The sequence below is a fragment of the Vipera berus genome (assembly GCF_964194415.1).
Source record: "Vipera berus genome assembly, chromosome: 8".
NCBI classification, from domain to species: domain Eukaryota; kingdom Metazoa; phylum Chordata; class Lepidosauria; order Squamata; family Viperidae; genus Vipera; species Vipera berus.
The window spans coordinates 7,433,726-7,447,952 of record NC_138211.1 but is presented as its reverse complement, the minus strand read 5'-3'; the positions used below and the strand labels follow the sequence as shown (position 1 = coordinate 7,447,952).

General features: G+C 38.8%; 1 protein-coding gene across 4 annotated transcripts in view; it reads right to left on the bottom strand.

The window, feature by feature from the left end:
* ARHGAP32 (Rho GTPase activating protein 32) overlaps positions 1-14,227 on the bottom strand; it is a 133,522-nt gene that overhangs the window by 59,321 nt on the left and 59,974 nt on the right. For 3 of the 4 annotated variants that reach the window (XR_014027175.1, XM_081333460.1, XM_081333462.1), the window contains 3 exons: positions 7,531-7,617; positions 506-643; positions 215-307 (listed from right to left, as the gene is read on the bottom strand). Coding sequence is in view for 3 of the 4 variants with exons in the window: in XM_081333460.1 (XP_081189586.1) it covers positions 215-307; positions 506-643; positions 7,531-7,617 (318 nt within the window). In the remaining variant the exon portion in view is untranslated. The remainder of the gene's footprint in view (positions 1-214; positions 308-505; positions 644-7,530; positions 7,618-14,227) is intronic. The other variant, XM_081333461.1, reaches the window with a different exon arrangement.

Below are 14,227 nucleotides of genomic sequence, written 5' to 3'. Positions count from 1 at the left end.
ACTTTTTGCTAGGTGACTTGATTCAGGAGGATCTATACAATGAAGGATGAGGATGTCACTCCTGCTTTTATCTGGTGTAGCCTAAGAGCAGAGGGCCTGAGTGGCCATTTCCAATTTTGAAACCTTCCCTTCTTCCCTTCCATTTGCCAGCTGGCAGACACGCAGACACAAAGCATTTGATGAACCGAGGAGAAAGTGAAGCGGGCTCTTGTACCTCCATCCATGTGAGAGCAGGACCGCAATTTATCTTGTTGCCAGCAATGGCTGAGAGTCGGGAGAGGTAAGCCATCAGCATCTGGGTAACAAGCTGCAGAGGACGAGGGGAAAGTATGATAATTCTACTGATGGAGAACATATTTTAGGGACATAACTGAAGCAATCTCTCTCTCCCCTCTGCCCTCCCCCTGGTGTGTGTGTGTGTGTGTGTGTGTGTGTGTGTGTGTGTGTGTTATTCCATAGCTAGAACTTTTCAGCTAGTTAAAAAACAAAACTTCATTGTTTTTACCTCTGGATTATCCTTCAGGGCATCAGCACGGGGCAGCTCGGAGAGCTGAGAAAAGCGTCGGTCATAAATACATAGGTGGAGATGTTTGTCAAGCACTCTAAAGTCTTCGTAACTCCTCTTCACAATCCAGCTCTTGCCCTACGGACAGGGGGAAAAAACAAACCCCTAGAGTGTCATTTAATTCATTCCTTCATCAATGTGCAAGGACTCTATGAACCTGGTTATTACCGGCATTCTTCACAATTAATCACATTTTCATTCAACCAGGCTTTGCTAATCAGTTTCAACCTCTAAGTGAAATTCCTTACGTCACTGTATAATAATAGAGTGCTTTGAATGAACACCAATATATTAGAATGGCAAGTTAAGTGCAATTTTCAACAACAACCTCCCCTTATGCCTGAAAAGAAAAGTTTTCGATCCAAGGTGTGCTACCTGCTCTAACCTAGGCCAGCGAAACAGGGACACTAACTTCACAATCGATACAAAAGCTAAAAGATGCCGCAAAGAGCCATGGAAAAAGCTACCTGCTAGGTATCACAAGACAAGATAGAAAGACCTGCGCATGGGTTAGAGAACAAATGAAAATATATGATGCCATCCAAAGAGTAAAAGAATGGAAATGGAAATGGGCTGGTCACATAGCAAGAAGGACCGATGGCAGATGGATCGAGGCAGTCATAGAATGGATCCCCCTTGATAAAAAGCATCCATGAAAGAGACTTAAAACAAGATGGAGCGATGACATCAGCAAGTATTGCAGACCCAACTGGAGGAAAGAAAGCTCAAGTCCGTATTGGTTGGAGACATGCAGAAGAGGCCTTCCTGCTGCAGTGGATAGACGAGGAGGAGGAGGAGGAGGAGGAGGAGGAGGAGGAGGAGGAGGAGGAGGAGGAGGAGGAGGAGATGGAGATTAGAATATGAGCTGAGCTGCCTTAATATGTCACATTAAATAAATTCCAGCACCCCTTCTCAACAGAAAGAAAAATGTAAGCCAGTTCGTTAAAAATATCTTTGAATGCTGAGATATTAGAACTGAAGTTGGCATGAATATTCAGTAGTTATTCAAACTGAATGACGAGAGTCACAAAAGACAGTTGTTTGCCTTGTCGTATATTATTTTGGTGTCTTTTGTGGCCTTTTTGTGGCTTTTGAATTCAAACACTTCCAAATCATATCAAACAGCGTAGACAGCCAAAAAACAAACAAACAAATCAAGAAAACAATTTAACACCAGCCATAACATTTCACGCTCATGTTTTGGATAGTGTCTAATAAACTGCGACAAAGTACCTCACAAAGTATCTTAGGTGGATGTACTTTACTAATGCATTTATCCTACACCGAATATGGATTGCATTCTTTCCGCGTGTTAATTTTTCAAGCCAATCCTTAGGAAACATATTCAACTGTGGGTAAGCATCTAAATAATATGTTTGCTGAGGGAAATTATGATTAAGAAGTGTGAAAAGGAAAAAGAGCACAGAACCAGGTAACCAAAGAATACCGTAATAAAGGGTTTCTAGGCATTCAAAATTGTAGTGCTGGACTATTTCTCTTGATTAAATCTCCTTCTGAATGGCAGGATGAAAAATATACAGCTTAAGTCTCTGGCTATTTGAAAAGAGATTTGCGGCTTTCAACACTTTATTACATTCCAGTCTCTCTTTACAACTTCTAATTTAAACAATTTGCTATCAGTCACATTCCATGAAAAACATGTAAGTACAATAGGTCAGGGAGGGAGGGAAAGAGGGAAGGAGACTGAGATAAGTGCTGGCAATTCTGATGTAAGAATATTGAGTGCAACACCCGGACGTAAATCTGTAGCAGGCAGCATTTTTTTTTACCAGCACTATATTTGAAATACTTAACAGCCAAACAATGAAAACTGCTAAAGAAATGGATTTGTATCTCTTTGAAGATGGGGCTGTGAATCATCTGGCAATATAATGAACAGTTTTCTCCCCTCTTGATGACAGCGTCTCCAGTTAAGTGTGTTACTTACTGGCTTAATAGTATCTTTCATCTATGTATCTTGAAATTATTTAGAATTCCTCAGTGCCGATAAATTTATTTTACTAAGAGCATGACTGTTTCAGAGTGGTAAGCTGGTTACTCAAGGTCACAGAAAAAGATATAGTAATAGAACATTTCTGACTAATATGTATGCTGCATTGAGAATACTCCAGATAGTACTGTATTAACCAGCAAAGCTTTGCTGTTCTTTATAAGCAATCGTACTGGGATGACTTTCTAAGGGTAAAAAGTTTTAATAACAATAGCTATGAAAACTTCTTTGGAAAAATCTGAGATAGGCTCTTTTCCTACCTACCAATGAAGATCTTCTGTTTAGTGCTAAAAAAAAAAGTAAAAAACTGATCACCATCTCCCATGTTACCATGGATGATGCATTAAAACCTTTAGTTGAGAACTATCTTCATTGACTCTTCTTAGCATTTCCGTAACTTAAATACAGCCTGTCCTAGGGTGGTGTTCTCCAGATCAGGGGTCCCCAACCCCTGGTCCGTGGACCAGTACCGGTCCGTGGCATGCCAGCAACCGGTCCGCACACAACAAGCAAAGTCCCACCCATGGGATGCAGGCAGCACACAAAACCCTCCATGCACTCTCCGGTCCTGGAAAAATCTTTCTCCACAGAACCGGACCCTAGTGCCCCAAAGGTTGGTGACCTCTGCTCCAGATAACTTAAGCTGAGAATTGTCAAACAAAAGACCATGTTAAATTTGCAATTCTGGCAATCAAGGCTCAAATGCATTAAAAAAGCACCTGTGGGTGAAAATGTGACCTAATATCACATAGTATGAAGTCTTTAGGTAGAAATGGTTGGTTACTGTAGGAGAAAGAGTAGCGGAACCTAGGAGCGTAGTTAAAAGAGGGATTAGCCTAGAATCCTTATGTAGCCACTAGCAAAGTCCAACCTCCTTTGAATTCCACTGACCCGTATCTAAATCCAAGCAGCCGCTAACCATTAGTTGAGAAGATTCCTGCGCATAAGCGTGACTACAAGTAAATCAGTTTAATTAGACCTGCATGTGTGGACCTGGTCTTTCCCATCTTGACAGTTACAAACCTAACAACATCCATAAAGTGCATGCCATTTTTTTTTCAAACACAGCAAGTCAGCTCCTCATGAACATTGAAGGAACAACTTATGAAGATGGGGCTCCTTTAAAGACCTGAAAGGAAGAAGCTTCATACAAAGCAACCGTCTTGGGGGACTGTGGCTTATTTACATCTTATATCACATTGATGGAAGAGGAGAATAAAACTGGAAATTGATTTTGAGTTCACGTACAGGTACTACCAAGAAGAAAGCAATAGAGAACCACTTCTGTCTTGACCCAAAAGCAACAACATGGACACGTCCATGCAGTTACTAGGAGTCAAAGAAGGAAAACTTTGCCTTTACTTTCACACTTATTATATTTCAGGGGTATTCAGTTAAGTATAACCTTTCACTACGATTTACAGTTAAACAGTACCTTGCTCCATAATAAACAGAAAGAACTGCCAAGGTACATCACTCACTGAGACTGTAATTGCCAGCCTTTTGTCCAGTCTCTCAACAGAACTGCCTGACATCTCTTCAGGCTTAAAAGGAGAGAAAAACCAAGCTGGGACAAATGGCTGAAATTTCCAAAGCTAAAAGATTGTTCAGTGTGCTAAAAACAAGAAAAATAAATCTAGCAAGCAGGTCTGACCTGACGTTTAGCTCAACTAAGAAACAGAAATGTGCAGCTGCTGCAAAGAAGATATAAAATACACGAGACACATAAGAAATGTGCTAGTTGTGTCTACTTTCATACACCTGTGAGAAAACGGATGTGCCGTATTGGGACAACAACAGGAGAAATAATCAATATGCCAATAAATAAATCTAAAATTTATTTCTTAGCTATTTAATTCCTATTCTCAGTCTATACCCTCCCCAATTTTCAATACAGACTTACATACTGTACCACTTTTCAATCAAATGTAATCCCCCGATGCAAAGCTTGAATATTATTGTTTATCATTCGGGGGGGTGGGGGGAGAGAAGTTAGAGGAGGAGGAGGAGGAGGAGGAGGAGGAGGAGGAGGAGGAGGAGATCAAAACAATTCTCAACAGTTTATCCATATGGTTATTTTGACAGAAAGATACATGGGGAAAGCAGGAAAAGGAATAGAATTTCTCAGCGATACCCAGTCTAAGATGGTTGAGTAGGAAACCAATGTTGTCTTGTTAGTCAAATGTCCTCCTCATTTGTTTCAAGCAACCGATAACTTAAAAATAGCATGCTAACGTGAAGGAAGCAAAGAGAGAGAGGAAAAAAACTCATTATGAACTCTCCCCTCACCCGCCAAAAGAAAGATGTTTCTGAATCACAGATATTTAGTGAGACGAAGAGTCAGAGAATTTCAAGTAGGCCACGTTAAAAGTAGAGGGTATGAAAGCTGTGGTTATTTTATTTTTTTTAAGTCTACTTATCTGCTACAGACGGAGTTGATAAATTGAAGTGCATTCAGCAAGCTACTCAGTGAAGGGAAAGAAACAAATTTTCCAGTCCAGAAGTTTTAAACAGGCTATTGCTAGAAGGACTCATTTCTTTTGCTTTCTACAATGCTCCTCTTATTCGCAACAAATTGCTTCTAAGCAGGCGAGGCCTTTGAAAAGTATATGGATATATGCCAAACTAATAAGCTAATTTCTGGATCCAATTTAACCAATGACCATCTTCCACTAGCACATTTGGTTTTTCAGATTTTATAAATGACGGTAACAAACCCAAGACTTTTGTTTATGTCCAATGGCCATGCAGATTTCCTTTTTCTGAACGCCATAGCCTTCTTTGCCCTCGTGTAGATTACTCTTTTGAAAGTGGCACAGACGTTGACTGGGGAATGTCAACTTTTGTCTCTACTAGGAACAACATTTGTTCCAGACCAGACAACATATCAGTCCTAGCAAAAGGGTACTGAATACACACAGATTTTCTCTCCTAAAAGAGGAGGTGTGCTGTAAACCCCTCGAATTTGCTGTGTGCTTGGAAAGATGTTCCTGGGGACAGACAATATTTAAAATTGCCAAAAGTGAAGTCAATCAGAATAGAGCTAGGAGGGACCTTGGAGGTCTTCTAGTCCAACTCCCTGCTCAAGCAGGAGACCCTATATCATTTCAGACAAGTGACCATCCAGTCTCTTCTTAAAAATCTCCAGTGATGGAGCACCTACAATTTCTGAAGGTAAACCGTTCCACTGGTTAATTGTCCTCACTGTTGGAAAGTTGTTCCTTAATTCCAGGTTGCTTCTCTCCTTGATTAGTTTCCATCCATTGTTTCTTGTCCTGCCCTCTGGTGCTTTGGAGAATAAGTTGACCCACCTCTTCTTTGTTGCAGCCTCTCAAATATTGGAATACTGTTATCATGTCACCTCTAGTCCTTCTAGACTAGCCATACCCTACAATGGTTCTTCATATGTTTTAGTCTCCAGGCCTTTAATCATCCCAACTGCTCTTCTCTGCACTTTTTCCAGAGCTTTTTTTTGGGGGGGGGGGGGTAATGTGGTGACCAAAACTGGATTCAGTATTCCAGATGTGGTCAATACTGCATATTATGTGTATTGGTTACTGATAACTGCCAGGGACTGTAAATAACAAGAACATAAATAAAATTTAAGATAGATGAATACTGCAATTAATCAGTTAAAACTGTTAAAACAGTCTTTCGGTTAAAAATCAGCAGAGCTTAAAACAGAAGAAAGAAAGAAAGAAAGAAAGAAAGAAAGAAAGAAAGAAAGAAAGAAAGAAAGAAAGAAAGAAAGAAAGAAAGAAAGAAAGAAAGAAAGAAAGAAAGAAAGAAAGAAAGAAAGAAAGAAAGAAAGAAAGAAAGAAAGAAAGAAAGAAAGAAAGAAAGAAAGAAAGAAAGAAAGAAAGAAAGAAAGAAAGAAAGAAAGAAAGAAAGAAAGAAAATGTCATAGCAATAAAAGTGTTAAGAGGATGAGATGGACTTTAAAAAAAAAACAACTGTCAGACTCTGGCAGATGAAAAAGGTGAAAGAATATTCTGTAATTGGAAATACAGTACAGAAGGCCTGTTAAGATTAACCACTAGGTATACCTCCGTGCCCGTGCTCAGGGATATGCAGAATACTGCAGCTGAAAGGCACAAAGGCCGTTATAACCTAGCACAAATACTCGAATTCTCTGCCCTGCAGTACAAGGATTAAAATTCTAAACCTCTAAAGCTGTTTTTCTGCTTCCAGCGCGAACTGTGAAAAACAGACATTTTTCAAGGTTGCAATTAATGTCCTTTGAGGTTTCCTCATCTGTGAATTCGTAAAACCCACCTACCCTCCCCATCTCAAGTGAGGGCTTTCTTGCCCTTTCTGAATAGGGGAGCCATACCTAACTTCAGTTATTCCTCGACTTATGACCACAGTTTGGGGCCAGGATTTCTGTTGTTAAACAAGGTGATTGTTAACTGCACCCAATTTTACACTTTTTTTTGTCACAGTTGTTAAGTGGGTGTTAAGTAAATCCGGCTTCCCCTGTTGACTTTGTTCGAAGGAAGCCGATTGGGAAAGTCATAAATGGTGATCACATATTCAACACGTATAGAGCAAATTATTAATATGTTAGCACAGGTTGCAGAAACATTTTGAGTAAAGTCTGAATCATCACTTCATGGATACTCCTTAGCACAGGGGTAGGCAACCTTGGCTCTTTTATGACTCGTGGACTTCAGCTGGCTCAGGAATTCTGGGAGCTGAAGTCCACGAGTCATAAAAGAGCCAAGGTTGCCTACCCCTGCCTTAGCGTAATTGAATTTCTCATTGTATGCAGGTCCAACAAAAATAAGTAAGTGATTCCAGGACAAGTGGATCTAATTTAGTAGTTACTCGGGTGTTTCCTGAAGCCCAATATTAACTTCATGTGTCATAAACAGTGGGGGAAAAAGAATCACCCAAATATCACTCAGCTCATGACTTTTCATAAAATCAAGAGAAGAAGGGTAGTATTATTTACCTGACAAGAGATTTGTACCAGGTAGACAAGTTCCTTGGACTCGCAGCCATTTCTTGTTACTTCATTCTGTTCCTCGGGGAGTGAAAGCTATTCGGGAGGGGGGGGGAGAGAGAAAGAGAGATACAGAAAGACTAGGTCAGTTAACAAAGATAAGCCAAACATATATAAAAAATAGAACATTTAAATCCAACTTGCTTCAAAATGTGTTTTCCATCAAAGAAACAACTATTATAATGTGGGCTGGCTGTTTTGGTTTTGGCTTAATAGATTAGAAACATTCTATACTCTGCTATAAATCCAATAACATGCATCTTGCTACATCAAACTTCTTAAATAGCCAATACAGTTCAAGAAAGTTCAAATAACAAAATTCCTAATCAGCAGGGGTTTTAGTACTAGGTTCATAGAATCAGTTCCACAATCCCCCAATACTTAAGGCAAACCTCTATCTATACACTTAATCATCTTTAAAGATTAAATAGTAAAACATTTCCAGATGCCTATCTGTATCTATATCTATCTATTTCTATCTATCTATATATTTCGGAAGACTGTTTAAATTTATTGATTTCTCCTACAAAGTATCAGGCAAAATCTCCCCTAGCCTTTACACATTTGTGACATGCAGAAATGTGGAGATTTGTGTACCACAGGTAACCCTTGATTTACAACCACAGTTAAGCTCGGAATTGTGATCATTAATCAAGATGGTGGTTAAGCAGGATCATCATGTGATCATGCCCAATTTTACAATCTTTTTTGCAACAGTTGTTAAGCGAAAGCCACGAACGATCTTTAAGCAAATCCATTGTTCACAATGCCAATTTCCAGCATAAAAATAATAATAATCTTAAAGCGCAGTCATGTGACTGTGGGTTGCCACAAACAGCTGTAAATGTGGACCAATTACCAGGCACCCAAAATGCAATGTGTGTGTGTGAGAGAGAGAGAGAGAGAGACATACAGAGAGACAGAGACAGAGATAACTTTGAATCTGGGTTGTAAGTAGCCCACAGAGGCCAGTGATAACTTCAAACAGTCGCTAAGCCAGTCGCCTTTAAGCCAAGGACTACCTGTATTCATGCACGTCATGTATTATGTAAGTTGACATCAACATTATGTACAAGCTGGACAGAAACTCAGGATCTCAGGAAGCTGCTTTTTATCAAGTCAAATCATGTCCTTTTATGCTGGCGCCAACGTCAACTAAGATTTGGTAGTCTTTCTATATGTAGAGATACTTCATTATCAAGTATCCAATTCCACTGAACGGGACTGCTGGAGTTAACATTCAGCAATATCTGAAGGAGTGCAAACCCTAATTTATGCAAACTGGCTGGATATTTTTTTCCCCAGCCTTATCTGGATATGTTAAGAGGCTGAATGTCTTATCTTTCACATGCAAAGCATGTGCTCTAAATCAGAAAAGCTTTTCCCTAATTTAAAGTTTCCTTTAGGAGATAAGATCAAGCCCTAGTTGATTACTGCATCCAAACCCACAGCCTGTCAACAAGCTATTATCATTGTTAACATAGCAAATAAACATTGATCTGTCCTAACTAGGGAGGACATTATGCAAGACCAAGGCGTGAATGAATATCCAGCCAGCCATGAATGATTGGGTGTTATGTGTCAAAAAGATTACGAGATACCAATAGGATTTTCTTAGTATGAAGCTGGCCCTAATTTTATGATGTCTCCAACATTAAAAACCGCCATCTTCTTTGACTGCTTCCTTGTACAAATCCTTCTGGGATTACTTTACTTCAGATGAAGAAGAATAAAATGCTTAATGCTTTCCAACATGAAAAAAACTACTAAAAATTCTGACACATCTACAGTGGAGCAAAGCTGTTACTTCTCTCAGGAAGAAATGTGGTAATCCACATAAAGGAAACACCTCTTGGGGGGAGGGAGGAGGGAGAATATTTAAAAAACATATTGTCCTTAAAACAATCTGGAGGAGCCAGAGATTTATTACAGCCCAAGACGTATGATTTTTGCGGAACTGGTAGCTCAGCTCCAGCAGAAATACAAGATCTACATCTATGAGAAATAAATTCAACACATTTGATCCGACATTTTACCCAAACTGTTTCTTTCTACTGCACAAATTTAGCAACACTATACCAATCACAATATTGGAAAAGCAAAGGCGCTGACAATAGAACAGAACAACAGAAATCTTTCTAAGAAAACTTTGCAGATTTATGCATACAAGTTCTATTACGCAATGGACACATAAAAATTAAGGTAGAACAATATTAAAAAAAAACAACAACAGTGGAACCAAAACAGGTGATGAATGTCTCATCACTACATTACTCCACAGCACATGTTTAAAGAAGATCTGAGTAAATGGTTATCTAAAGCAGTAATACCTGGGCATACATCTCTACATCTGCTACCCTCCCTTTGCCATCTTTCTTTAAATGTCATTAACCGGGTTTCTTAAGGGCCTTTTCTGCAGTAGTCCTATCGGCAAAGGCAACCAGTTTCGTTTGGGATGTGTCGTCTTACACTTTTTGCTCAAGCAGTCCGCCGAATGGACTTTATTGCTGCGTGCAGGTCAGTATTTTAATCGTTGCTGTACAATGGTTTTCACTGTTATGTTTACATCATACTTTTCATTGTCTCTATATTTGTAAGTCATCCTGGAATAGTGCCTTTAAAATGGAATCTACAATTCAAAACAAGTTTTCTTTCTCATCCACATAAGGGGGCCTTTTCCTTGTTTTATTTCTATACGGTACATCACATCTGAAAACAATCATGGTTTTCAAAAGCTCGTCTCCAATAGAAACAATGAGGTATACAGTATGTCAGTCAGAGTATTTCTGTAGCCTGATTCCAACAAATTTGGCTTTTATAAACTGTACTGCTATATGCAAGCATATATATACCGCTATATGCATAAGGCATTTAATAATACATATCAATGCATGTGAGTACTAGAAACAGATGTAAATAAAATTAATGTAAAAATAGTATTCCACCTAGGCAGCTTCCAAATGCTGTCATTTCTTTGCAGTTTAAGCACAAAGACTGAAATCATTATTTGAAACAATATGAAATCCTGACATTAACTTTATTACCTCTGTATTTTATTATTAAGTCTGATTATAGGCACCAACTTTTCAATGCGTAAAAAAATCAGTCATCAAAAGGTTAATCTTCAAACTGAAGAGAGGAAAAGAAAATGGATTTCGGGTTTTGGGGTTTTTTTTTTTCCCCTTCAGCTGTTACAGTTGAGGTTTCTTATAAAACAGCTCTTGCTACTACACTAAGTAAAAGCATACACGAAGTTAATAAAATCTATTGATTCTCTTAAAAATGCACCTTTAAATGCTGCCACACTCAAAACATGTCCTGGCTGCTTCGATCGCTAAGATCCTTTGCTGTGAAAAAGATTTTTGCCCCAAAGATGCTTTTAAAAGCAACTCTGCCACCCAGTCTATGCTTATTCTTGCTACAAATGACCGTTCATTTCCATGGCTGGAATTTCAACCAAGGCCTGTGAATTCCAAGGCAGTTTCCAGCAGCTAATTGGGGGGGGGGGGGAAAGGGGGGGAAGAGAGAGAGAGAGAAAAAAACCTTCCAGGCATCATCTCCGAAATGCAAGAACAGCCAGTTGTGAAACCAAGTGATACACACACACACACACACACACACACACACACGTTCCATTTGGTTGCCCCCTTTCCTCATTCCAATGTCCCTTGGGACGAATGTACCTATGAAGAGGGACAGAGATGCCCTTTGGTCCCCCAGTTATCCTTTTCCACACTGCCCATTTCATGCTGAATTTATGCTGTGGAGAAATCAGTGCAGTTCCTTTCGTTTTGGGGGGGTGTGTTTTTTGTTTTTTTCTCACTCGCGCTCTTGCTATGAAAAGGTCCGGCCACATGAACCCATGTAAGCTTAACCAGTGCCAAGAGAAACAAGGGGAGAGAGGGAGATGCCTGCAAGACGGTATTCCAGGCTAGACATTCAACTGGCTGCCTCAATTAAAAAAAAAAAAAAAGCAAAATAAGAAACTACCATCCAATGCCTGGAATAAAAGCACCATCTCATTCTGTTCCATTTCCGAGGCTTTGCTTCATTTCTCTTGAGGTTTTCCTCATCCATCTTTGCAAGCCCAAGAAATCCCCTGAAATCATGAAGGCTGTAGAGAGTGCAATTGAGGCCAGTATTGAGAGCCTTAACATCTCACCGTTTTTTTTTAAAAAAAAAACACAAGCAAGCACTGCTGCCACCTCGCAAATTACTGGAAAAGAAATTAATAACCTTGGAAGGTTGGGTTTTTCTGCGGGCTGAAATCCAAACAGCTGCCAGAAATAGGATCCTCCAGAATTATGACCCGATCGTGGTTAACAGTTCACAGACAATATTTTAACATGATTGTAATTAAAACTTAGAAAAATTTAAAAAAAATCAAGAACTGGGAAAAAAAACCAGCATATCTCACTTTGAAATAAAAACCTTTGTTTCCCACTTTGGACACAATTGGTCTCTTATTCTTATTAATCCTAGCCTTGTGGGAAAGCAAATGGATTGATTGACTGACTGGAAATATCAGGGCATATGTTTAAAATCGACAAAAACCCAAGAGAGTCCCGAAAGTTTGCCTTTAAAAAAAATAAAAAAAATAAAAATTGTATTTTGGCACTAGATATGAAGCACCAGATACAATTTCTTCAGCAGCCTATTCCAAAATGAATCTCACTGCTGACAAGTTCCTATCCAGAGATACTAACCACCAGCTAGAAGAGTGGTGGGCTACAACCAAATAAACTGCATGAGTATTTTCCTTTCCTTCCTGTAACTCAGAAGGTTATGCATTCCCCTCAAATTATTTTATTTATTTTATTTTATTTATTTTATTAGACTTATATACCACCCTTCTCCCGTAGGACTCAGGGCGGTTCACAAGGTTTTTTAAAAAACAATACAGCAAATTACAAAAATTAAAAACAATTAAAATGATTACATTAACCTTGAAATAAAAACCCCAATTAAAATACAATTGAAACCCCAGTTAATACTCTCAGTCCAGGCCAGAAAGCTCAAAGAGCCAGGTCTTCCGGTCCCGGCAGAATGAGCGAAGGTCAGCAAGTAAGGGTTATTTCTTTTTTTAAAAAAAATCAAACATCAAATGATTTACACTGCAGAAGCAATAATCTAACCAGCTTCATCCTTTCTGTAGGTGTTGAACAGACTTTTCACTTAAAAAGGCATTTTAGGATCTGTCTGTCTGAGTACTCTCATATTGCAATTCAAAAACGCTGCATTGATCTACTGCCTTTTATTCTGATTGCTCAGAAGCCTAATGTACAATTCTGTAAACTCCTTTTCATTTAAAAATGTACACATGCTTTGATAATAGTACTACTTCACAGGATAAAAGCAATTCGAATGACAATTTAAAAGATTAAGAGAAAATCTTAAGCAGCTATTGCTCGGGCTGGTCTTAATTAGTAGTCTAATATCTGTGTTTTGAATTTTAAGATGTCACGGTCTTCAAACACCAAATATGCTATCTTCTGGGAGTTTTATTCAGACAGGATTTCATAAGCATGATTTAAATGAATTTTCCCCATTTTAGTCTTACGGCCACTTTGGGAAGACATAAACAGAAACCCAGAGATAAATTTAAGGTCATTTTCACCTGCAAACCCATAAAATTACAACTTCCTATGTATTAGGATAACCTGGAATGATTGGACCTAGGGCAGATCTTTTCCATCAGGAAACAGCAAAAATAGTTCCTTTCCCAAAGTATCACTGAGGGATGTTTATAGTGGATCTATGCAATTGTACATTTTAGAAAATTGAAATCATTGTCAGTAAAAATTAAAAAATGCAAGATTAGTGGGCTTATCTTTCAACATTTCAGACCCCCATCTATATGCATATACACTTCCCCCTCTCCCATTCCAGAAGTGAGCCTCACTTAAAAATCAGAATTTGATTTCTCTGGGTATAAATTAAAGTTGTGCACTAAGATCCAGGAAGCAGTTAAATCAGGTCTGAAGTGGTTGCTAGGTTACAATGACTTTTTTGTAGGAATTTACTTCAATGGAACAGTGCTATTATCTTATGGATCATCTGAGAATGTCACTCCATAAAGAGGTTAAGGAGACAAAATAATAATTTTTTTACAAGCTCACCTTTATATTTCTTTAGCTCTCTAAACCAGCAATAATGTTTCAAGCAACTACCATCTCAGAACGATTTTTCTGCCAGGGTGTGTCTGCGCATGAACGTGCCTAGATATTTATGTATCTGAAAGGAAGATTAGTCTCCCTATCCCCAAAAGCAATTTAAAAAGAGACAAACCTCTCTGATTCATTGAGAATATGGTAACTAGGTGACTATTTTCCTGTATAATCTTTAGGGGGAGGATTGCCTTAAATTCAGAATTGCTTCATTACTGAGCAAAGATGGTTCAGATATGGCTGTGCATTTACATGAGTATACAAAAAAGGGACAATGCTGAACTGCAAAAATCTAGATCATCCAGGAGATCCTTTAGAGACCTAAAACAGCCACTGTACACGTCTTCAGACTCTGGAATCTTTTTTCCCCCCTGTTGCCTCCTTAAATGAAGACTCATTTCTTCCCTGCTAAATCCGCATGACTCAGAGATGCCATTTCAGCTCCAGACCTAAGTTTAGCCACATCAAACTGGATCAGA